Raw genomic sequence first — 26,215 nt, forward strand, 5'->3', positions numbered from 1 at the left:
GACAATAGAGAACACAAAGGATGACTGAATTCTGTTACATCTGTCTGGGGGTCTGAACATTCCTTGTGACTGCTGGCAAGGAAAATAAAAGACTGGCTCCAGATATTCACACACTGCCGCAATAAGCCAGTCAAGACAATTTTACATTTTTTTCTAAAATATTGTCAGATTCCTTCTTCCTGCAGAATTTTGCCTTCGCTGTGAACATCATTATTTTCCAAAAGATAATAAGATACAATTTCAGCAAGAACAAATAATCTAGATAGGCAGGGCATCAATAAATAATTAATATATAAGATACAATAAAACAATATTACCACCCACCAAAATGGTCTTCCTAAGGTTTTGGAGAATTCTGGCATTGAATTCATGACATTTATCAATGCGTGTGCAGTTTCTATGATTCCTTAAGAGGTTATTTACAGATATATCCAAAAATATTCCCACATACGATTTCAAATCTCTTTCTCTCACTTTATCTGAGATACTGAAACTTTATTAAACCAAAAAAGACACTTCCACACACAATTATAAGCTAGAACTTCACAGCTCCCATCTGGTGGATGGGCTGTCAGAAGCACACATGCGTACACAAAAAAGTAAAAAACACACATCTTTCTCAAGACACGTGCGTACTGCTCGCCCCTTTTCACCCCCTGCCTCTACCGATAGATGTAAAACAAGACAGAAGGACAGACCTGAGTGTGGGATGGCGAAGTGACGGGGGGAGAGGGGTACAACAGATGTCTGCACACGATCACACACAAATGTGCAGAAACACACATCCTGTGTAAAACGCGGATTCGAGGATTCACGCACGAATGCGGAGAGGCAATGCGTGCCCCGCCCCCGCACCTCCTCTCAACCACACACATGCAGACGCACAAGCTCACACGATCCCGATTAAACACACGGAAGAAAACATGCAAATACTCTGCCGTCTCCGTTTCACACACACATTCACACAGTGTCTCTCGGGCCCCTGGCTTCGCCCCTCGGGGGACCATCTGGACTCCGTTCTGTCAGTGGTTACAATGCAAGCCTTGCTGTGGGATAAAAACGTGGCGTTTTCTGTTTTTTTTTTGTGTGTGTATATTTTTTGTGCTGGCCTTTGCAATGAAGATAATCATTTGTGGAAATTTGAAATACGTTATGTTCTGCTGTCATGAAATTCAGAGAAGTCCAGATTGCCTACTATGTATTCTATCTGCTGTCAGCAAATTGAGTGAAATTATACATCAAAATAGGAGCGGGAAATGTGAGGTTCAGTGTTCAGAGGCCTTGAGGGACAATAATAACAACAGAGCGCTCGGGTAGTACATTAATTAAAACATAATTTATGAGATTGATATGTTTGTTTTAGCACGAAGGTAAATGTGCTACAAAATGTGAGCGGCTGTAAACAAATGTCTGATACTTAAACTGTCCTTCAGTTTCACCCATGTAGAAAAAAACCATACACGTGTGAGCTGATAAACATCAAAATGAACTTTAGCAAGAACAGTTTAACGTATGCGTAGGTGCATGAGCTTTTGTGCTCATGCATACTAAAGTCTAAAGGGTTTAAAATGAGATTTTTGCAGCAGAGATGATTGTGTTGAGATGTGAGCTGAGTGAATGGATGAATGAGACGAGGATTAAATTGCGACGATTGAGTTGTGTGAGACTTAAAATTCAAGGTCAAAGAGGTCATTGATGTACAGCGTGAAGTATCTATGAAACATTCATTTGAGGGTCAGACACAGAAAAAGTATAATTACGTTTTAATATTTCTACTTTGTACCAGTGATTAAACAAATGTGCAGAAGTACACTTCACACATCTTTAAAACAACTTTTCCCTGTGTGATAAATCAGAGGAGATCCTTTTGTCAAGCAAACTGCTTTAGGGTCACGTTTCCCTGTAAAATCAAACCATTTTTAAACCTCCGACTGAATTAAATTGAACCAGTATTAGATAGAAACACAAAATGGCTGCAGCAAAAATGCTGGATTTTTATAGTGTAATAATGCACAAATGGACTCGGCATGAACTCTCCTGCTCCACTCAATAAACTTCATTAAGACTAGCGATAGGGGAGAGCGAGGCTGACGGAGGGATGAGACGGATAGACAGAGAGAGAGAGAGAAAGGGAGAGTTGTGTTTTAATAATTCCTCGTGGTCATTTGTACACGATCAATAACAACCCTCCGACTCCAAGACACGAGCAGCCGGTCAGCGCTGTAAGAGAGCAATAGATCAGGCGGATTAATCAATAACCATTTAGCTGGGTGGAGAGAGGAAACAACTTCAGAACAATGAACTATCAAATACACATTAATACCCCCCGTCAGGCTGTCTACCTGCCTCTGTGGCCCCTGTGGCCCCTGTGCTGCCCTAGGGTTTTATCCGTTCATTCATCGGCTGTCTGTCTCTAGTGTGAAGCATCACTCTGTTAATCCATGGCTCTCTGCATGTCTCCCTGCATGTCTCTCTGGGTGTCTCCCTGCACGTCTCCCTGCATGGCTCCTTTATGTCTCTCTCCGTCTCTCCCTGCATGTTTCCGCATGTCTCTCTGGGTGTCTCCCACCATGTCTCTCTGGGTGTCTCCCGGCATGTCTCGTGTTGATTTTTTTTTTTATTCCATTTTTTTATTAAAAGGCATAGTTTTTTTAATTTTCACTCTTAAACACAGCTGGCAGTCAGTGGGCCGCTTCGACATCACACCTCCTACTGCCACATCTGCTTACCAAAGCAGTCTCACACTCTCTCTCACACACACACACACCAGATGGTAGATCTACTCCGTGTTTCAGGATTAAAAGGCATCATTTAGTTTCAATTGAGTTTCATGAGAGGAAATACTACTGTTCAGTTTAACACGCCTGCTGACAGCAAATATTGGCTTTTTACTCTTTCTTTCTTTCACTCTTTCTAAACCAATGTTTAGAACTGTTCTTTTTATCTTATTATTGCATCACCTGGTCATAGAAGATCTCAACAAATCAATCAACATGTTAGTTTTACCATAATCACTCTCATGTTGCTAGTGTTGGGTTTGTGGGGATCGAAGGTAATGGCACTGGCAGCAAAGAGGGATGATGTCAGTGAACTAAATAATAACAGGTGGATTGTTATTGCAATAACAATTCAAGCAGGCCAATTGTTCATTAACATTAAAAACCATAAGCTACTAATAAGACTATATAATCAAAATCTTTGTGTACATATATATATATATACACTTATGAAGCAAACCATATTGCAAGTTGTGTGTCACAGTTTGGGTTCACGTCCTGTTTTATTTTGTAGTTTTCTTGTGTCCCTGGTTAACCTCACTTCCTGCCTTGTCCTGTCATCCCCTGTGATCGTCTGCCGTGTCACGATTGTTTCCACCTGTGTCCAATCACCTGCACCGTCCCAGTGTATTTAAGCCGTACGTGTCTCTTGTCACTGGTCGCGTCATTGTTGAATGTTCAAGCCTGTGAGTTCCTGGTCCCTGTCTGCATTTTTTGCCCCTTGGCCTTTTTGATTTAGAATTTTGACTATTAAAGTCTTTTTGTTTTTTACAAAAACTCTCCGTCTGGGTCCTGCCTTCTCCCTGTTTCGTGACATTGTGTTAAGTAAGGAATGTGCTGATTCTTTCATTAGGCACTACGTAGTGCCATTTTATTTATGGGTATTTTATTACTCACGTTGATGTAGTTTTACATATTCATGTAAACGTGACTCATTGAAAGCTACTGATAGATGTGCAACAAGATGCTTATCATCAGTCGGTTTACTCACGCTGGCAGTTTTTCGCTACGATGGCATCTCCGTAGTAGCCGTCAGCGCAACTGTCGCAAGATGCGCTGCCGTAACCTTGACGACAGCGCAGACACTGGCCCGTGATCGGATCGCAGCTGCCAGGTTTGGACAGGTCCAGGTTGCCATGGCAATCACAGGGCCGGCAGGATCCCCCTGGCACATTGGGCTGGCCGTAGTATCCGTTGGAACATCTAGGAGGGAGCGGAGACAGTGTGTTAATGCGCTTTCATATGAGATGTTGAACATGAGCAGAAGCACTTCAACATCGATAGATGCATGTCATATGAAGGTCTATGCGGCAGGTAAATATTCTCACAACATTGCTCACCTCGGTTTGAAGCGTGTATGACAAGAAAATACTGATCCCCAAATACAGGATCACTTATTACAGCGGGTGTCAGCCCACACGAGCTGGCGACCAAATTCCAGACAAAAACAAACAAGCAATGAAGATCATCTAACTGCGTGCACGGGAATCACCGGCGTGATGCGTCTTTGACCAGTGAGACTGCTCAGCTCAAGGCTGTTGTATAATTCATATTTAAACACCTAATCACATAACGCACACACGCAAATAGAGTGAAATACATTATGCACAGACAGCTCATCAAAAATATGAAATGAAAGTTGAGATTTTTTTTTTTAAAGATTGAGATTTAACTTCTTCGGGCAGTTGGTTGCAGAACAGTTTGTCCGTGCATGTCCTGGTTTTTCTCAAAGAGGATTTCCTGGACTGAACTACAGTTTCAAACCTCAGGCGAGAACCATCTTAATGCGACTCCTGCTAATGTTATGCAACGATATCCTTATCTGTTGGTACAATACTGTAGAAATGTATGTTACTTATGTTGTCATTGAAAGGCAAACATGATTATACACCAATGTTGAACATTTTTTTGTGTTTTGTGAAAAGGTAAATAAAATATATATATTTAAATTATTGTTAACAATCTTGAGCAAGGACACAGACTCATACATGTGTGAACAGTTACGCCATTGCAAGATTTTAATTGGTGCTTTTCAGCCTCTTTGTTTTGATTAATAATACCAGGAAGTCCCGGATTCCGCGAAATACATTAACCCGAAAGTGCTGCGCCGTGTCAAGAGCCACTGGAACCAAATAAAACAGGACTAAGCTGAAATAAAGCTCTACAGGCTGAAAAGGGAATTGGTACGAAAGAAGAGCGAGCGAAAAGATGAGAGGAAGGAGGGGCGGGAAGGTCTTCACATTGGAAAGAGAATTGAATTTAGAGGAGAGCAAAAGAAAGGACAGAGAGAGAGAGAGAGAGAGAGTTAAGAGCAACACGCCATTATTACCATTGACCCTTCCTGGTACTCAATACAACGGGTTTATTAGCTTATGTGTGTGTGTGTGTGTGTGTGTGCGTATGTGTGCGTGCGCGTAGCGCTACAAGAGCATCCCTCTAGTCAAGTGGAGAAGCATACTGGCAGCAATCTCACATAGCAGGAAGAAGTATGTTTGTATTTAGTTTCATTTGCCAGATTCATTTACTATTTGCGGTTTCTTTTATTTTGTATGCTACTCCTTCACATTAGTTGTGTGTGTGTGTGCGCGCGTGCGGTCACTAAGGCTTGGAGAAGGAGTGAAGGTATTTTTAGTTGAATGTTTAAAGGAGACCTGGTGAAAGTGAGCACAACTGGTAGAGTTACAGTGGGGGAGGAGAGACGTCCTAAAAGCGCTCGTTCATTGTTAGTGTTATTAAGGAGGCTCTGCTTCTTTTCCTCTATACTTTTAATTGCGGCACGTTGTGGGTAAAATGGGACTTTTATATAAATAAACATTTTTTTGCAATTTACTTTTAACTGTATATGCATTGCAGCAAGGACATAACATCAAATTACGTCTTATTTTTGTTTTGATATGAATAACTGACAATTTCCAATAGTCCACCTTGCTGCCACTTGAGGCTGCCAAAGCATTAAGCATGCTTTTAGATCTCAATGCATTTAAAGTACAACTTGTGACTGGCTGAATTATTTCAGTTGATGGAGCTATGAGCAGCTTTCTCATAAAAAAAGCCATTTGAAACGTCTGTCCTTCTCTCCCTCTATATAGAAGTCCGGAAATAATAAACTTAGACAAGTTGCATTTAAATCACATTTGGTGACTATATAATTAAAACAACAACCTACTTCCTGATTCCCTTTTTAATACGGTTTTCAGTCAAAATTATTTTAGAATCGAGTTGGCTGCTGTGAGCTCTGAGTCAACGCAAAGTCTCTCTTTCTTTCTTCTTCTTGAAATCCGCCCAGCTGTCCTCTCTCACTGACTAGAGGCAGCATATGGCATCAGAACAGCATTCTGTATATCAAAATACAGACATATTTCCCTGCACAGGCACAAAGACAAACACAATCACACAAACACATACATACACACAATCTCCCTAAGACATCGCTACCAACCTAATTAAGGAGAAAAGGCTCTGATGTGAGGGACAAAGTGAAGAGAAACAAACGGACTGATAATGAGTCAGTTGGTTTTCCGCTGCCAAATGCTGTTTATAAAAAGCCTGAAAGGCAGATGGGGAGTTTGTGCTGTGCGCGGCGTGGGGAGGCATGCGGACTATGCATGGCAGCAAGCTGAGGGCCCCGTGGGCCCTCCGGGGCCCCGCGGTCACAGCGGCTCTCTTTCAACTGGCAACACGCAGCAGAGAACTCCACAATGGGCGACTGAGCACCTGTCTGAAACCCACATCCCTGAGGTTAATATTCTTATAATAATTGTTAATTTTGATAGCATGAAATAGGAACTTTGCTTGCACCCGGTTATTGGAAGTATTTCCATTTTTTATGCTCTACAAGGAAAAGGACAGCTTTCAAAGGAGCTGGTACACAATCCAGAGGAATTCTGACTTAAGTCAGAGAAAACTCAAGGATGAACAAATCATAGTAAAAGGAATGAATGTTATCCAGTGCTTGGCACGTTATTATGCTTCCTTTCATGCAGCCATGGGAAAATCACGACGCTTTGAAGAGAGAAACATGTGTCCCTCAGGTATGCAAATAAGCGTCACCACCAGATCTAGTTTGACAAAGTCTGTATCCTCCACCCTTGTGATGGTGTTGTCAAATCATCTTAAAAGTAAATGTCCCGTAGTAAATCATTGATGAGACAAACTACTTGTTTTCTAGGTTGATATAAATCTGTATGACTGAATTGCCCCTCAATTGACCAAAGTATATATCTTTTAACTTCAGACTCCTATTCGATGCCCCGAATGGGAGAATTTGCGGATTATATAAACATTTGTATATGTTTTACATCATTTTCTATTAAATATTTGTTGATGGATGCCAAACTTTAACCACTTTTTTCCCAAAGAGTTAAACCTGCCACAAATTCGTCACAACCGCCAAAACCCAGACGTGGTTTTCATGAATAGCTAGTGAAAGAGGTAATTTACTCATCTATGCATTAAATCACAAAATAAAACATTACTAAAAGGTATCGAGTCGTTTGGCCTCACACTGCACACCTTAGCTCGCACATGCACGTGGCAATAACACACAACAGAGCTACGCGGTTTAACTTGACTGCAACAGTTTTGCACGTAATTAAAACAATAAATATTTTAAGTATAGTGAATACTAACTAAATCACCCATTGTGAGTTTTTTTTAAATACATAGACATGGAGCGCTCAGCAGCAGTTTCTGTTGTCATTATTAGGAATGATTCAAGATGAGCACTTTGGTTATTGTTTAGGTTATTTAAATTCTGGTAAACTAGTAAAAACAGATCTGGACTCACAAAACTTTTGTAGGTTTTGATAAACATTGAAGCATTCTGTCATTTTTAGCTCCGTAATTAATATTAATGAACTAAAGACCCTTTCAAATTAAGTTAGTAGCCGGTAAATTCAACATAATTCAAGCATGATTGTGTTTTCCAGTGTGTAACTTCAGCATGTGTGTGTGTGTTACCTGTCACATCGTGGTCCTGTGTATCCAGGCTGGCACTGGTCGCACAACAACTCTCCTTCCACACCTACGTGGCAGGTGGGGCTGAAGCTGTTGTAGTTGCCAGGATGATGTTGTTGTTGTTGTTGTTGTTTTTGTTGAGGTTGTTGATGTGTTTGGTAGCGTTGTCCCAGCGTGCACAGAGGGAGGAGGAAGAGGAGAGGACAGAGGCGAGTTAAGGCCATTGTTTATCTCCAACACACACGCGCGACCCTACTTTCACTTTACAATCCTCCCATTCATTTTCTCTCTCGCACACCTACGCCACTGTACATCCACACACACTCCTGGAGAAGAAAACACTCTCCCCCCGCAAACTGTAACTCCAGAGAGAAAGAGAGAGGGGGGGAGAGAGGGGGAGAGGAGGATCAAGCAGCACGGCGGTCGCTGGGCCTCGTTCTGTCGCCCTCCCACTCGCAGGAACTATTGATAGTTCTGCCGGCTCGGGTTCCAGGTGCCAGACTGACTCACTGGCCGACTGACCGGCTCGCTCGCTGGTGTTCAAAAATAAACTAATTTGGCGAGCGCATGTGAACATTTACAAAAGTCATGTAAAATATTGTTTAACTCTTTAGGTTTTAATTGTACCGATTGAAGGAGGTTTAGAGGTTTATTCCCATGGTGCTGCAGTGCTGCCCTTTCTAGAGGGTTTTATGGGAGGAAATGAGGGGAATCAAGAACATGTGTTAAGGTAAGTCAAATGTCCCCCGAATACACATATATATACAAACGCATGCGATGAGACATCGCTGCTGCTGAAAAAAACTTCTTAACTGCACTAAACATGTCTCTCATACATACGAAGTACTTACAGAACATTGTTAACTTATAAGTGATGCTTGTAAATGGTTAAAACGAGCTGACAGGGATAAAACCATAATGCACATTTAAACGTTGCCTAAAACACACTGAAACACAACCCCAACCTACAAAATATCAAATGAGTGAACATTTCTTAATTCAACACTGAGACACAACCAGTAATGACTTGGAAAGAGCCTCTGCCAAGGCGGCACAATCATCCAAATCTAATAATAGAAACCTTTTAATCTACATCTGCTCCAGATCCACATCAAAAGACAAATAATAATAGACTTTCATGCTGTATCAAAATCCTGGGACAATTAAGGCTTTTCACAGGAGTTCATTTGGCAAATGTCAAGTGACTGAGCCTCAAAATTCTTTCTTTTTGTTTCTTAAAGCAAACTACGTTTTGCCGTTTTGCTCATAGTTAACATGATCTTAATGGACCGTCAATAAGTGAAACCAATGGACTGCTGTGCTTACACCTGGAGAAAATGTCAGCTGTTATATATATATATAGTGTAAAATTATTCATTAGCTGTTTTTTTCTAGATTTTTGAGAGACACTTGATGTAACTTGAACACTGGTGATGTGTGCCTATGAAGCACCCACAGCATGATACAAGGTTTTAAATACTTTAAATCCCTTGTGGGAGGCCTGAGATTCTAACGTGTTTTCTAGCCACAGTTGTGTTGATTCTGCCAACAGCGAATGACATTTCCACCCACAGGGATGATGTTTCTCCACTTGTACTGATGCTGCTACCTGTGGTGATGATATTTCTATTCATGTCATTACAATTATATTGTCCCTACGGTGATGAAGCCTCGATATTCTTAAAAAAAAAAGGGGAAAATATATCTGAGTGTCAGAAGAGGGGAACAGAGAGAATATTGGAGTCAAGACACTTGTGTGTGGGCAGATCTGCGTAAACACGGTGAATGAAGGTTTTAATGGACGGTTAACCTGGGATCTCTAAATACATCTCTCTAAAATCTGTTATGTAAATTAAGATCTATTGGACGGACAAATGGAGCAATTAAAAAAAACAAAAACATTGGGAATAAAGAGAATCAGCGCTCCATGACCGAACTGATTTCTAATGATTCCCTGTAAAGCGGCACTGTGCATGCACCCATGCTCAAACTAATGTGGACACCACTTTAAACATTACGGCTAACTGGAAGGTCCGACCGTCTGGCTGCCTATATGAGCGATGGGCTGCAACGAGCGCGAGGGACTCGATGGCTATTTGAGGGGCTGGAAGTCATCGCACTTCGCAAGTCAAGCTATTATTACTGCAGGGGGTTCATGGGGAGACGGAGGGGGTAAACAGAGAGAGGGGTATCTTTCTTTAGCTCTGAGAATTATGGACATGACGTGTGATGCCTGCATGAAGATTCCCAGCTGCTGCCGCCTGTGTGTGTGTGTGTGTGTGTGTGTGTGTGTGTGTGTGTGTGTGCGCGCGCGCCATGCGGGTGACATCTGTCCACCAAACACAGAAACACTCCCTCTGTGGTCATTTGGAGATAATGTCGATCTATGGTAGCAAATCGCAAGATATAAATATCTAATTCAAACCAATGTGTATATGAAGTTTCTATTAGAGAGACTTTCAACAATTGTATTTGACATCGACCGTCAAATCTTTGACCGAATAAAGAATAACAACTAAAAAAGGACGCTGCAGAGAAATAAAGCATTTGTCCCTGTGTCTTTTGAGCCAACAATTATTACATTTCTACACACACGGATGATGTTCCTCCACTTTTACTTAACGCCTCTACCTATTTTAATGATATTTCACTCCGTTGCAACTATATTCAAGCCCGGAGCGACAGTTTTCGGCGAGATCCTTTAGAGACAACAACACGTGGCCCCTCTTTTCAGCAGAGGAGACGAGAACACGATGAAGACGTGGGTCAAAAAGCGAGAAGAGGGGCCACAGAGCTGAGGGGTCAGCGGCGATGGATTGAGGCGTTTGATTAAGCGCTGTCCTCGTGGCACCATTAACCCTGGCGTCCCCATAACCTACTTGTTACTTGGAAGATGGAGTGGGCAGGCGCAGGGCTGGCAGTCCGCAGGTGACCCCCGGCTGGCGTTGCCGTAATAACCAGGCAGGCAGGAGTCACAGTGAGGGCCGGTGGTGTGGTGGGCGCAGTCCTGGAGGAAGTAAGTTACATCGGGAAAATCAATAAAATAATAGTTTCCGCATTATTGGAAACCTCCAAACCCGCCCGTGTGTTGAACGAAACTTTAGAGAAGAAGATAATAAGGTAGCATTGATTGCGTAGGTCTTCTTTTTAAATGTTCTCTTTTCTTAAATATTGTTTAGAAAAGCTCTTTACTTTGCATCATCTCTAGTGTATTAGTGTAAACACAGAAAGCTAGAACGAAATCCAATTCATCCACTTCCGTTTGGCCATTTATCCCGAAAACATGAAGCTGAATAACGAGCCACAAATTGAGTTAATCCCAAATGTAAATGCAATAATGAACGTGAAAAGGAAAACCCATGAGCTAACAACAAAACTAGCTATTATAGTAATTAATGTCACACTTTGCTGGAGGTGCTACAAAGGTAGAGGTAATCGGCTAAGGCACTGCAAAATCTATGGCTGTAATTCATTTTTTGTATTATTTTTGTATCCTTACGCTGTCTCCTGGGACTGGTGTTTTACTGGCGTTCTCTCTCTGTGACCAAAAGTCAATCAATATGAAAAGAAGACCAACAATGTTACGAGTCCCGATTAAGTTCTCCTTCAAACCCTTTAACCTCGCTTTGATTGCCTCGCCGTACAAAACCTAAACAACTCCTTCTTAACATATTCCGGAGCAGCAACAAAAAGAAATTATGTAATTAAAAGTATCACATACCATCAACCTGATGAAGCCAAATAAATGTAATTTGGAGTGTATATGTCATATTATATATGATCATTTTACCAGTTACTTTAAAAGTGTTACTCCCACTGGGGAAACAAGGCTGTCATTTGTTTTCTGTTCTCTTGTTCAGCTGCAATAACAGTTGATTTCACGTAGCTGCTGGTCAGTTAGGTTGCATGTAATTAACTTTACAGATCAAATGTCTGTTTGCTGCTGAAACACACGGCCTGTGCAGCATCAGTCAGTCATTCAGCTACAGCCGGAAAACACAGTTCTATGGGGAAGGAGTGTGTCCATCTCTCTGTCTGCCTGCCACTGTGCATGGACATGTCTGTCTATGTGTGTGTATGAGAGAGAGAGACACAGAGAGAGAGAGAGAGAGAGACACAGAGAGAGAGAGAGAGAGAGAGAGAGAGAGACTGCTCGTCTGTCTGTCTTTAGCGTGTGTGTTCGCTCTCTGACATATCCAAGCATCCTCCTCATCTATAATAAAACACAACATGATAATACAAAACCCACAGCTCTAGGTGTGTGTGTGTGTGTGTGTGTGTGTGTGTGTTTAGTTTGATGTTAACTGACAGCTTAAGCCTGAGGCAATGTGCAGTCTGCGGAGTGAGAATGTGTGTGTGTGTGTGTGTGTGCACAATGATGCACATGAGCAGGCTGGCGTGCATGTGCGTTAGTTTGTGTGTCCTTACAGCATATTTAAATGTGTATGTAAACGCTGTGTGTGTCAGGGTGAAGCCAGGGTGCGAGTCGTTTTGCTCGCAGTCCCGCTTACGACCACTAGATGGTGACTCTGGGGAAATTGTATTTGTGAAGGGATTTTAACGTTGTTTAAAAAATAGAATCAATGTGTATTGTTTTACTGGAGACATCATTGTTTAAGTGAAGAATGAATTCTTCTATTATTTTGAACTATTTTTAAGCTTCTTCAGAATATCCATGCCTGTAAGCGATTGTTTTTCTTCATTATATTGCTGATATTGATTTAAAGACATTACTACATATTCCTACAGTTAATGGAATGATGATAAATCAAATTGCGGTGAATGATGTAAAATCACAATACAGGCAAAACTTTTATAATGCTTAATATATTCTTCACGTTGTTCAAAATACAATCCTTCCACATTCTGGAAACAGAAGTGATAAAATGTTTCTGTGAAAGTTTCAGCATGCAGTTTAAACACAGCAGAACTTTATTTATGGTAAAAAAGACAACTTTATTCCTTTTTAGTTCACTAATTTGAGTAAAGCAGAGTGCATCAGTTGTGTGATTCTGAGCCCTGACTGACAAGCATCTTCATCGACCTGTTGATCATCTTACCAGGCAGTGTCCAGTGAGCTCGTGGCATTGAGAAGTGTGTCCATGGCAATAGCAAGCTTCACACACACCGTTGTACAGATTCCCGTTAATCCTCCGAAATCCGGGAATACACGCCTGAAACACACACACACTTGTGAATGTTTTCACTGCAGATTGAGAATGAACTGGCAAAGACTGGCTTGAGATATACCGTATATAGTTTTTGTCATACCTCACATGTATGTTTGTGAGTGTATTTTACATTTACCAGGAGGTGTGTATCCGAGCTTACCTCACAAGACGTTCCAGCATATCCAAGAGGACAAGAGCAGCTCTCTACGGCTGATGCTCTCCTCTCTCCTCCGGCGGAGGGATTAGCTACCTGCATCGAGAATGCGTGGAGTCTGCACACACACAAGCGCACACACACAAACATACAGTTGTATAGTCCAACATGTGTCTTCACTTACTAAGCGAGGCTATTTGGCTGATTAGGCAAGAACCTTTATGAGCAGAGTTCAATTTCTCATACAGAATATACACCAATTAAACTTTCCCCCTTATGATTAGGTTACAGGAGGTCGAAGTGGGGTTATCCACTGGACAACGGTATGAGCTGCTTGAGGGACTCGGATCTGGGCAAATTGTTTTGTTTCTACGATATTTCATTTCTTAATTTGTTTATATTGTTGCTACAGATCAATACTGAACATGTTAGGTTTCGGAGCGTTGTGTGATGGCTGTGGCAGGTTGAAATACCTGTATGCAGCACTGGGCTCTGTGCTGTAAGAGGCCCGCACCATCACGCTGGTCACATTGGCCAACACAGACAGGAAATCCCTGCGAGAGATCGGCTGAACGCTTTCTGAAACCAGGAAGTTCTCTGGAAGGAGGTCAATGCGATTAGTCCTCGGCGAGGACGGGTACACCGGCTGGCCGAACCGCCTGTCAATAATCTTGATCCCGCCTCCCTGGAAGACATTTTCATTTTTATTTTTTTTCATTTTATTTCACCTTTAACTAAACTACACAGTATGACACCTCTTTCAACTGATCTGGAAGTAGAAAAAAAGAGAGCATAGGAGTAAATGATGTGTCACTAAATAATGAGCTGCAGTTTCTATTCACTTCTGACTGAATTCAAAGTGAACTGAGAGGGCCGGTATCTGACGATGTCTCGTTGAGAACAGATCAATGGTGTGTAGCAACTAGCGCAGAGTGACAACCACTGATGGGGAGAGAGAGAGAGAGGTTTTACCACGCAAATTAACCATCAAATAAAAGTAAGTGAAAGGAGAGGAGATGCAAGGAGGTACAAGGCGAGAAAGAGCAACAGCAGGGCACAGATGGACAGATCGGGACGGGAAGAAAGAGAGACAAAAAGACAAGAGTCACCTCAGAAAAAAACGTTTTCATTAAGCGTCTGAAAGACACGCAAACGTTGCTAACTGGAGGAAAAGTAAATTGGTTGAGGATTATTTTCAGCTGCGGAATAACAAATATTTGTTGAGAATCACTGAGTTGCAAGTACATCAGGCTTTGGCAAGACGCACAATACAGTAGAATCAATTTTATGTTGGTTTTGTTATTTTTGTGGTATTTGTCTGAGTAAATTATTTTTATCTACAGAAGAAACAATGAAGAAGCGATTGTGAGCAGTTTGTAGATGGTTTTACAGAAAAAGCATCTTGTGCTACTAGCGAAAAAAAGTCTAAATATATGGATTTTTTTTATTTGAGCATTAAGTCAAAAAGTTTTTATCTGTTCAAAGCAAAAATAGGAACTTCAGATGCAGTACATTTGTAGTTGTTATTGCTGTCATGAAAAAAAAAAATATATATATATATATATATATATATATTTTTTATAGCTCAGCCGATGGAGGGCCGATGAAGGAGGCTGTGAGGAGCCAAAGACATTGGAAATAAACAAAGTCGTACGGACAAACAAAGACAGAGAGATTATTGTGTACTCAGATCCCACATACTTGCAACCAAGGCTTCACAAAATCACGCATACAAACAATATCACAACTTGTTGCAGATATGCAGAGCAAACAGTGGGAGGAGGGGGGACGGGGGGGGGGGGGGGACAAGACAAAAAAGGCCAAAGAGAGACAGCGACGCGAGAGAAAGCGGGCTGACAATGTGTAGGCGGTTCGTTATCGTCACTTGGAGAGGCTTTTTGTTGACAGGGACGACACTTGTCCTCCTCTCCTCCCAGTCTGTCGATCCAACTGACATTTCTTTAAATAACACGGGGCCACCGGTCTGTGAGTATCCATCGCACAGTTTGCTTTCTTTCCTTTTTCACTAGTGTTGATCTGCTTTCCTCGCCTTACAAACATCTTTCCTCACAGTTCTTTTCCATGTTTCCTTCTTTCTGACTCCTCTACTCCTTTTCCATCCGTCTTACCGTCTCCTTACTCCATTCGTTTCCTTCTCTTTCCCGTTTCTTTCTCCTTTCCCTTGTTTGGTCTATCCTTCTATGTTTAATGATATCTTCCTCTAGTCCCTGTTAACTCTTGTAATTCTTTCTTACACATTTGTTTCCGTCTGACCTTTTATTCCCACTATATATGTAACTACAGAATACTTTTAAAAGTATTTTTTTTGCGTTTAGTGCATTACACACACACACGCACAATGTCGTTTAATGATGTGGAAGATATAAACAGTTAACTAATAGTGTTGCTGCTTTGCTTATTGCTGCCATACATCATATTGCAACCTGCTCATTATAAAGAGAGGGGAGGAGAGACTATCTACATCTTTTATTGCTAAGTTCAGCATTCATGTGCCAGCTGGCCTGTAGCTGCTCATGTATGTGTGTGTGTGTGTGTATGTGTGTGTATCTGCTTCAAACTGCTTGCTTAGCTGCTTCATTTAGTGGTCTTCACTGGTGTGAAAGTCAATGGCTTAGGGAAAGATACATAATGCTGCGGACACAAATAAACAAACACAGAGATCCACACCGGTGCCCATGTGGGCTTCCTCTGGTCGTGACAATGTCCGCCCACGGGTTAGCAACACGCTTGGTCAATACCCTTGACCGAGGTGCTGCCCAGGGAACTGGAGCTCATCCCACGGCTTTGCACTGCCCACTGTTTGTGAGGAATCTCTGACTTTTAAAGACAGGCGCATTCTAGATAAAATAGTAGCTACGGACAGATGTAGAGCTAGAAAGTTCTTCATTGATGCTAAATATATAAGCACGCTGAAGCTGTATTATGGCTTTGTCTTTGTGCGTGTTGGGAACTTACCTCAATGACTAGGTCAGGTTGTGAGGTCACTCTTATGGCCGTTTGTTCTTGTTGGTCTGTCGCATAAGACACAGTGTAGACCAAAGTCCCTCCATAAGCTGAAAGCTGGAGATGGACAGAAACAGAAACAGAGGTTATGTTAAGTAAATCTTATTTGCAAAATTGAAACGATACGATAAACAATCGTAAAATCACCGTAAGTTATTGACGTGTAAAGAACTGAAAAAATCATTTGACAGTTGAAGGATGGAGAATGGTAAAATATAGAATTGTCAAAAACGTTGGCAAACTGATTCAGTGATGTTTGTTCCACAACAATATCTCCTTGCCATGTTTGCATAAGTATCACATTAATCACATTTGCTGGATCTCAATGATACAATAATGGGTTTTGGAAACACTGAATGTAAACATAAGACTTCTTCACATCTTTAACTCGCACAGTAATAATGAAAACGAAGCAATCCTAATCGAACATTAGAAACTACTATTTGGGAATTTTCATCTTAGGGTTTGAAGTTTAAATTGTATGTTCTCCATGAGATTAACTAATGTTTTATTTTGTAGATATCTTGTGAGGAACGTGAAAAAAGCATCACACGTCATTTAGGATCCACGTGGAGACGGCAGCACTACTCTAACAAACACAACAGCCACAACTACTGCTTCTTCTAATGAGCCATCAGCATCCCAAAAAATATCTATTTTACGAGTAGGGAGAACAAGAATATTCCACAATCTTTGTTTGTCTTGTGTGTTTCGGTGCAGAATTTCTGTCGAGTCCGCAGAACGAGCTTTCAGTGGAGAAGTGCTGCCTCGGCATCGTCCTGAAATGTATTACTCCGCTCCAACCTGAACAGTAATGGGTGGGAGAGCGAGATAATAATGCCGCCATAAAAACACAGAGAGGCGGACATTGAGGAAGAGAGACAAAGAAAGAGCCTGAGACGGACAGACAGAGATAAAGAGAGAGAGAGAGAGAAATGGGCTTAATGCCCCTATAAACCTCTTCTATTCTACATCATTACTCTCGGTCTTTAAACCGGGAGGAGGAATCACCTATTTCACAGCTGACTGAAAATACACACACAGATGCACACCATGGCAGGCGAGGAGGTGTACCTGGACGGACGTTTTATTGACTAACACTTATTTTCCATCTAGCCCCATTTGCTCATTTGGGCTCCAGAAGACAGTAAAACCGTGGTTCTAAACCAAGAGTACGCAGCCTACGCGTACCAGACAGCGTGAGCTGCTCGACCTCCTTCACCGTTAGCTCCTCTGCGTTTACACACAATGAACTCTGCATTCGCACTAAGGGGGAGTCTCCTTTACTCAACATAAGTTCATGGCTTTGTAGAGATTGGTTCCACTACAACAAGTCGGCAGCATGATGAAAGCGTAAGACACCAAAAAGAAGTAGGAAACAGCAGAATAGGAAAGTAGGAAACAGCAGAATATGGACTATGGAGCATTTCTCGTACATAATCCTTAATCCAATAAAGAATTGTATTACAGTAAATATAACTATATATCTATGTGGTCTTAAATGACGACTTGCTTAAGCCTGCATTATCAGATTTTTACTAATAATAACTAATGTATGCAACAAATTTGTTAGCAGGCAGTGTCCAGACACATGGAACAGCATGAGCATCCGTTTACATTTCTGTTTCCAGCCACTCTGTGGTGTCTGTTTACCTTTGCTTTGGTCTCCAACAACTAGTGAAAAAACATCTGGCTTGCGGGTAAATCTGCTGCTATAGTTGCTGACTTTGCCCAATCCACTGCTTGATGCTGGATGGGAGTAATACAAGTTTTTTAGAGCTTTTGTGTCAAAACCAGGTGATGCGGAGGTGGGTAGAAGTCTAAGTGATATGTATATCAAATCTAGATTAAAAAACTTGCAGTCTAAAGGTGCATCAATTTATCAACAGGTGAGAAGAGGGTCTACATGAAAAGCTGATTCAAATCTTGCTATTTTTCCTTTGATTATATATATATATATATATATATATATATATATATATATATATATATATATATATATATATTTATAGATATAAAAAAGTAAATGGTAAAGGTTAGAAAAAAGTATGATACGTTAGTCTTTTCACCGATTAGATAGAGTCTACCAGCAACACCTTGTCACAGGCTACTTTCAGGTGTAAACATTTTAAGTTAGACTGCCTTTGAAGATTCTTATAGAGTCTATTATGGATTTGAAAGGATTGAAAGTATGATTGATAAATATTACAACTAATGCTGTCAAATGATTAAAATATTTAATCACGATTAATCATATTTATGTCATAGTTAACTGCAAATGTTTATCTATTCTAAATGTCCCTTCATTTATTTTTTTCCAGAATTCTTTTTCATTTTAATGCAACACGGAAAAGTGGATTGGCTTGCTTTATGCAAATGTTTTATTTTATTGAAAAACAACATTGCTAAACAGGGCGGTACAAAATAAAATTATAAAGTGCTCATTTCAGGTAAAGGGTTAGGGTTTTGTATGTACTTGGAAATGATTTGCCTGAAAAAAAAAAACGATTTACATTTTGATGTAAATTAATTTAATATACGATCATATGTTGGTAGGCTGTCGTGCTGGTGGGAGTTTTTACTAAGATGAATGAGGTGTGCTGGATGTTTTCTTTTCTACATGTTTTGTGAGTGACATTTGTAGTGACACATGTTGCTTTCCTATTCGTCAGGCAGCTCATGACCACTAAGGTACGTCCGGTGAGAAGAGGTTTTACAAAAAAGATTTGCTTGTTAGCATTTTTACTGTTGTTGTGTTCAATAAGCAACCAGCAGCATCCGAGGTATGAATCAGAAGAGAAGGCCTCTCTGGTGTATCCTCAAGAACACCTTTTCTCACACAGGTGACTGTGGGGGAGTGGGGAGCACGGTCGTCCTCCAATCAGAGGGTTGTCAGTTCGATCCCCGGCCCCGCTAACCCGCATGTTGATGTGTCCTTGGGCAAGACACTTAACCCAACGTTGCTCCTGTAGCTGTGAATGTTAGTTACTGATGGGCAGGTGTCACTGTGTACGGTTCTCCTGTCATCAGTGTATGAATGGGTGTGAATGGGTGAATGATGTCATGTAGTGTTAAAGCGCTTTGAGTGGTCAGAAGACTAGAAAAGCTCAATACAAGTACAGTCCATTCACCGATGGGACTTGTGCTATTTATGTGGAAGAGTCTTGGACAATTTCCTCTCTTTGAAATGTTTGACATTTCTCAGAAAACTCATTTCTCTGACCCCATCCACTCCAACTGGACAATAATCAAAGCTGTACACGGGGGGCCTAATGACACGTCTCTACCTTGGGGGATAGGACACAAATGAAATTCAACACAGGAAAGAGAAAAGACCAACAGACCAGCACAACAGGGGGCAAATTACGGGAAAAGAGAGGGGAATTATGGGGAGCAAAAGGACGTAGCAATAAACACTGAGCCACAAAGATACAATAGATGTGTCAGATCCCCCTGAGAGCTCCATAAGCTTCTTAACTCAGTGGGCAGAATGAGACAATCAAGGCATACTCCTCTCTGTTAAAACCCTCATCAAGAACCCAACACAATCTTCATTAAAGAAAATAAATGTCATGGCCATGACACACCGAGGAAAAAACTTCCCGTATGAGGAAGGATACTAAAATTAAACAAAACTCTCAGTTGGAAGTTACGTCAACACACAAATAAAAGCTATTAGTATGCAACTTTCTTTTGTGCCTACCACACGCTAGTTTCTTCAGAGAAACGCGCTTGACAATCTGCGTACGTTCGCCTGCTAGCTGTCAGTTTTTGGAGTACAAACGACGCTCTCTTCGGGAGAATGGGCAGAGAGAGAGAGAGAGAGAGAGAGGGGGAGAGGAACAAAGGAAATCATCCGTCAGGAAATGAAAACCAGATTGTCGCAAACGCTTCAGAAAACAAACTACCCTGAAAATGACACACACAAACACACGTGTGCCGGCATGCAGACATGCACAGGAGAACTAAGAAAACCCCTGCAAACCACGACATAACACACTCAGAATTATAAACACACACACACACACACACCTGGGTGGCATCTGTGGCGCCTGTTGTGTGGAATTGGTATCTGGGGTTTGCATGATATGTAAAGATATAAATATCTTCTTTATGGCCAAGAGAAAAGAGAGTATCAAGATCCGGTCTTATGACTGGAGGATGCCTGTTGGGTCAATATCTTCAGGCAGAGCTTCTGTGAAGAATAGCTTTGGTGTTTGTGCTACAGCACGCCTGTTGGCGGGAGATGGGTGAAGCAACCTTGAGGGCAAATTGTGCTTTGACATGTTCTCCTGTCGTAAAGGGACAGCGTGTCCACGAGGCTGCGCCGTCGTAGTGGGCCTGTATGTGACATCGGAAGGCGCCGCGAATCAGAGTTGGCTTGTTGAATCACAGAGTTGAGGATTCCACAATGTTGCCGAGGAGAAGAAGCGTCGCTGCGCCAGCTTTCTTTTCTCATATTGAACCAAACAAGAGCAGCGACACGTAATCACAATAGTATTTCCCTGCTCTCCTATTCCATCTTTGGACCTTTCAGATAGAACAGCGAGGTGATACCTCTTTAGAAAGGAAGGTTCTCTATCAATCCCGTGATTGTTCAACATCTCTCTGCAGTTCTCCACCTCTGGGAGAATGTTTTGGTCTCTGCATGGGGTTTACCAGCAGATGAAGGTTTGGGGTGACAGGCCGTCCTTTCATGAAGTCTTTTTAATTTCGGGCCTTATGAAAATCTGAGGGGGACAAGCAGTGAAGGGCTAAAAGCCCAGACACACAAAAGGACATCAATATTCACTCATGTGCTCATTGGTGAGGTTTGAAAGCGATGATTTGATGAAGATTAAGGAAAAGCATTTTGGGATCAGCTCTGCTATTTCACAAATTGAAATAAAATAAATTGCAATCCATTACGTTTTATGACAGAATATTTTGGTAGAAGCTGCACTGAGACTCTGCACGCATATCACATCCAGGACGATGACTAAGAGCAGCTCACTCATTTGCTTCCAGTCTCCGAGAGCCGATCAATTATTGTTCTGCACTCCCGCGGCTCGCTGACTCTTGAAAGTCAAAGGCAGCAGCTTGGTCTGTACGAGACTTTAAGTGACAAACTCAACGCTGCTGGTGCTTTGTGTGGCTGTAACCACAAAACCACTAGTCTCCATCAGCCTCCACACAATCTCTTTTTTTAAATTAAACCAGTTGCTTTTCAGCACAATGTGACCTTTTTACTCATCTACACTGCGACGTCAGCAATTAACCCACTTTGACAGGTATTGAGAGCTGTTATCAACTTTCACACACCCAATAAAAAACAGACAGAACGATTTTTACAAAATATATTGTCTTCATTTCAGACACAAACACACACACACACACACACACTACACAGGATATTTCGTTTGACATTAATTCTATTTTTGAAATGAAAACATCAGTGAATCCCAATTCCAATGACCATTTCTGCTGTTGCAAATACTGGAAGTGACAACCGGATGTAATTCACAGGAGGTGTCCGTGTAGAGCTTTGCGCACTTTCAAGGAACTGAAATGTGCGCAACACAAAATTATTTGGTTAATGAAAACTGTAACAAATCCCCCTGTGATTGATGTAAAAGACACTTTTTCGGCCATGTGAGTACAAAAAAGAAGGTGAAGGAGAGGAATCGGGAGCGGAAATCCATCTCATGCAATCAGGGCCAGATTAGGAGTGGCGCTGTACACAAACCCATGTACACACACTTTTCTGTCTCATAAGTCACAGCTCAGCCGCCGGGTAAAGGCCGATGTTCCTCTTGTGTATTTGGCAAAAAAAGATGGGAGAGAATTTTTTTTAGAAGAAGTATTTTACAGAAACACTTTTACGACTTCGGACTTAATCAATCACGGCTTCGAGGTGACAACCTCTATAACCGAGGGGAAACCAGGACATGATTCAAAACGAGTTTACAGCCGTAGTAAGTTCTCCTCGTGAAGAATCACTATTCTGGACTGCTACTTCTTCCCCGGACTACACAGAAGACGGTGGGAGTGGTTGGGGGGGGCAGCGTAGGTCGAGTGAGAGGAGTGGGGATTAAAGGCAACACAAGATGAGCTGTGTGTTTGTGTGCGTCGGTCGAGCTTCAACATATGTGGAGTTTTCTTTACACGTGTGGAGAACGTTTGATGTTCATCCGTCGTCCCCTTTATCTCTCTGCTTCAACCGCCCCGCCCGCTCCGCGTCACTCCATCCTGGTCACTCTTTCTCTAAATGATGAGCGTTTCTTCTTTTTGAGCACGTTATCTTACTGTGAATCTGTACAAGATGCATACGAGGAGGTCAGGGATTAACTGCTTTTTAAGTCACTGACAGTGAACGGTTTCTTTGGATTTGTAGCATCATCTTGTAGATTGAACGCTTTTCTTTTACAGAAATATCAGAGGGGTTCTACAGCAACATTTGGACCTTCAACGATTCCCGGTCGTGCCGCAAAATGTTATTCCTTCTCAACGGGGGGGAGGTCAGTGCGGTCTGCCCGGGGGGGTATTCACCCGGCTGGTCAAGGACAGCGGCTTTGTGTGGGCGGATCGCCTGGTAGGGCAGGCGATCCGCCCCTTGACGGGCTCATTTCTCTACTCGAGGGCTGAAGGAGGCTCGAGGCTCCCATTCGGCTTTCCAAAAACCTTGTTTGCTGTGCTTCGTGGTTGTGACCATTTGGTGTCATCCCAGTTCACGTCTATGCAAACAATGTGCTGACGATGTCATTGTTAGCTAGACCATAACGTTGTTTACGAGAGCTGGAAGTTCTTGACAGATCTACTGTATCATCATGAATATTGTCCGCCCACCCAAGTCTCACTTAATCTTGTTTGAAACACTGATGATAACACTTACTAACCCTATAAGTAATATGAAATTGGCTTCACAGTTATCTGCTGATGAAGATCATGTGATCCTAAATCAACACCTGCTGAACAATGAGGTGAGGTTCATTTTTCAACTGTTGTTTTCCAAGGTGAAGAATAAACGTCAAGCCGTCATGAACAAGAAGTTATACTGAATAATTGCGCTGATGATCCACAGCTCTAAAAGCAGCTGTCAAGTAGTACTGTTGAACATATTTCATTTTAGAATATACAATAGAATTCTGAAGTTTCCACGTATTAATGTATTGCCTTCTCTTAACACACATGTTGATGAGAGCAGATGGAACTGTGACAGCTTGAAGTTGGAGCAAGTGTATTCACAAAAAGAGAACAGTCTCAAAGTAAAAGTGTTAAACACGCAGCGCTCTTCACCAAAACAACATCCTGATGCATCATGGGTTTATATTTGTCTCTTTGTTCTAATCCCGGCACTCCGCTGCCAAGTAAACCATAAAATATTCTTTAAACAGAGCGTGCTTTATTAAAAGTAAAGGCTGTGCTTCTGAATGAGGAGTCCATGGACCTGCACAGGCAATAAGAGACCCAACGAGCATCAGTGGAACATGCTTCTGCACCAATGAGCATCCACAAAGCGATGGGCCAATAACCGCACACCAACCACGTTATAATACACACTCATATTCTTATATATCCACTGCTAGCTGATCGTTACACACACAGCCTGTCGCTTCCAATTATACACGATAGGCCCCACAGTGTGTGTGTGTGTGTGTGTGTGTGTGTGTGTGTGTGTGTGCGTGTGAACGAGTTGCTTAGTCAAATCACATCTATCTCGGTAACACGATGAGAGATTGAAGCAAAGAATCAGTACTCGCACAACTGCTCTAAGCCATCTCACACACACACACACACACAGACATGTGTGCGCACACACACAAACACACACACCCACACAGTGGTAATTTGTTTGTTTCCCATGTTTGGAGGCATTCGGTTCTGCTCCGCTGTCCCTAATGCCTCCAAAACACATCATTATCTGACTTATATAGGCCTGGGAGTATGTGTGATGGTTTGTGTGTGCGACTGTGTGTACGCTGAGGATTTTTTTTTCTGTTTGTGTGTGCGCATGCATGTGTGTGTGTGTGCGCTAAGAGAAAAACAGTTGATTATCGAGTTCAACAGGCGAAACACTGTTTACCCTGAGAGACAAAAAGCGAGCGGGGGAGATACAGAGGAGAAAAAAAAAGAGGAGAAAGCTTGGGGGAAGTAGAGGGAGGTGATTTAGGAACAGGGAGGTGAAAAATGGGAGTCCTGGAGAGACCGCGAGTGAGAGTTAGAGAAGCAGACCAATGAAAATAAGCAGGGATGGAGGGATGGTTAGAGGGAAGGAAGGAGAGCGGGAGGAACGGAGGATCAGACAAAGAAGTGAGATGACAAGCGAGGCCTGCGGGGTGCAAAGTAATGAAATTCTGTGGTATATTCCTCTAAGCCATGACACCCAGACAAACATCACAGTCAGTCTGTTGTTGTAGTGGGGCAACAACTCGACTTCAGAAACATGGACTGCAGCTGTTTGCCAGCTGGAGTGATAAAGTCTAATCATGTCCACAGAAAAAACGCGCAGCAAATCCAAGCAGGAGCAGATATGGAGGAGCAGGGCCGTGAGGCAGGGAGGTGAACATCCCGGCAGGATGCTTCTTCAGCCAGACTCGCATCCCGAGCCATTTACTTTCACATCATAATATGGCTCTGGTTATTTATTGAAGCCTGTTGTAATGCTGGAGTGGAATAATAATGACAAATAAAAAAAAGGCTTTCTTTCTCACCATATAAGAAGTTAAAATCATTCGCATTTAAAATTGCCATATGCGGTAAATCGTTATGCAATTGGGAGCTTACTTGGTATGCAACCTTATCGGTATGCATTATTATAAACGGGATGCAATACATACAGTAATTAAATCATACTTTTCATAGGATGACCACAGATGAATCCATTACAAACCAGTGAGAAATGTCCCATTAAGTTGGAAAATTTCATTTTTGTTGGAACTTTGATAGTAAGGAGCTCGTCTCATCTGCATGATGGGTTTGGGAGGAAATAGTACACTTTAACATATACAAGCGTGTATCTGCTTCCAACCTTGTTTTCCAGGTATAGACCAGGTGCGTTCCAGTAGTAGGCGGAGCCAAGATCATCCACAACATCCGAGTGTCGGACGCTGAGATACGGAGGAGTCTGTCTGTGAACGGACCACACTCTTCCTCCCGTTTCTCCAAGCAGGTGCCATCCTGTCAGAGTGGTCTCCTACGAAACAAGATGCGGAGGGAAGCAGTCAAAGGTCGGCTCCATCCACTGAGCAAACAAAAGTTTTTATTCATTCCTTTTCGTGAAGTTAGCTTCGTTGTGGTATCTTTTCAGCAATACTGCTGCCAAACGATCACTGCAAGGGAGTCATGTAGAGATTTACAACATAGTTGTCAAGAAATAAATGACATTTTAATGTTGGAAACCATTTCTGAGAGATTTCTATAAAGTATATTCAGAGAGTCTCCAACATAAACTGACCTTGATGCTTAAATGTCAGATTAATATTGGCTGTGCGCAGAAGTTGTGTCCCATGTGACAGAGAACACATCGTCAGTAAGTCGTGTTCAAGGTTGGTAGACGTTGTCATGCTTTGCTGCTGCCTATGACCAAGTAATGGCTCCTATTAAACCTGACGTCTCTGTTTGACCACTGTTTGTTTCCAGAATCACCATCTCTATGTATTAACCTAAACTGAAATGCTCTGTATTGTCCATGCTCTGAGAATCAAAGTCGTATCGAATATGAATAAGATTCACATCTGTAACAGCGTTACAGCTATTTTTATGCACAGGATTTCATCTGTATAACACCACATTTTGGAATAGTTTAGTTTGAAATGAAAGGAAATGTCAACAGAAATGTCAGAATTTGTTCAGTTTGAACAAAAGTCACAATTGAGCCAAGAAATCTTGGCAATTGACACCTAAGAAGAGGTTTTTTTCTTGAATCCTGAAAGATTGTTTGTGTGTGTGTGTGTGTGTGTGTGTGTGTGTGTGTGTGTGTGTGTGTGTGTGTGTGTGTGAGAATGAGAGACAGCCAGACACACATCTGTCGTTGCAATTAACCTGACCTTGGCTTCCCCTTTTGAACACAGACACACACACACCTACACACAGACACACACACACACACACACACACACACACACACACACACACACACTATCGGTGTCTAAATC

At 41.9% G+C, this 26,215-nt stretch overlaps 1 protein-coding gene across 7 annotated transcripts in view; it reads right to left on the bottom strand.

Annotated features, from left to right (window-relative positions):
* lama2 (laminin, alpha 2) overlaps positions 1-26,215 on the bottom strand; it is a 126,285-nt gene that overhangs the window by 56,046 nt on the left and 44,024 nt on the right. For all 7 annotated transcript variants that reach the window (XM_040160309.2, XM_040160306.2, XM_040160308.2 and 4 more), the window contains exons 14-21: positions 25,090-25,254; positions 16,035-16,139; positions 13,532-13,743; positions 13,065-13,176; positions 12,794-12,907; positions 10,613-10,740; positions 7,737-7,823; positions 3,769-3,980 (exon numbers count right to left, since the gene is read on the bottom strand). In XM_040160309.2, the coding sequence (XP_040016243.2) occupies positions 3,769-3,980; positions 7,737-7,823; positions 10,613-10,740; positions 12,794-12,907; positions 13,065-13,176; positions 13,532-13,743; positions 16,035-16,139; positions 25,090-25,254 (1,135 nt within the window). The remainder of the gene's footprint in view (positions 1-3,768; positions 3,981-7,736; positions 7,824-10,612; positions 10,741-12,793; positions 12,908-13,064; positions 13,177-13,531; positions 13,744-16,034; positions 16,140-25,089; positions 25,255-26,215) is intronic.

Source organism: Gasterosteus aculeatus, chromosome 18 (genome assembly GCF_964276395.1).
Source record: "Gasterosteus aculeatus chromosome 18, fGasAcu3.hap1.1, whole genome shotgun sequence".
Lineage (NCBI taxonomy): Eukaryota > Metazoa > Chordata > Actinopteri > Perciformes > Gasterosteidae > Gasterosteus > Gasterosteus aculeatus.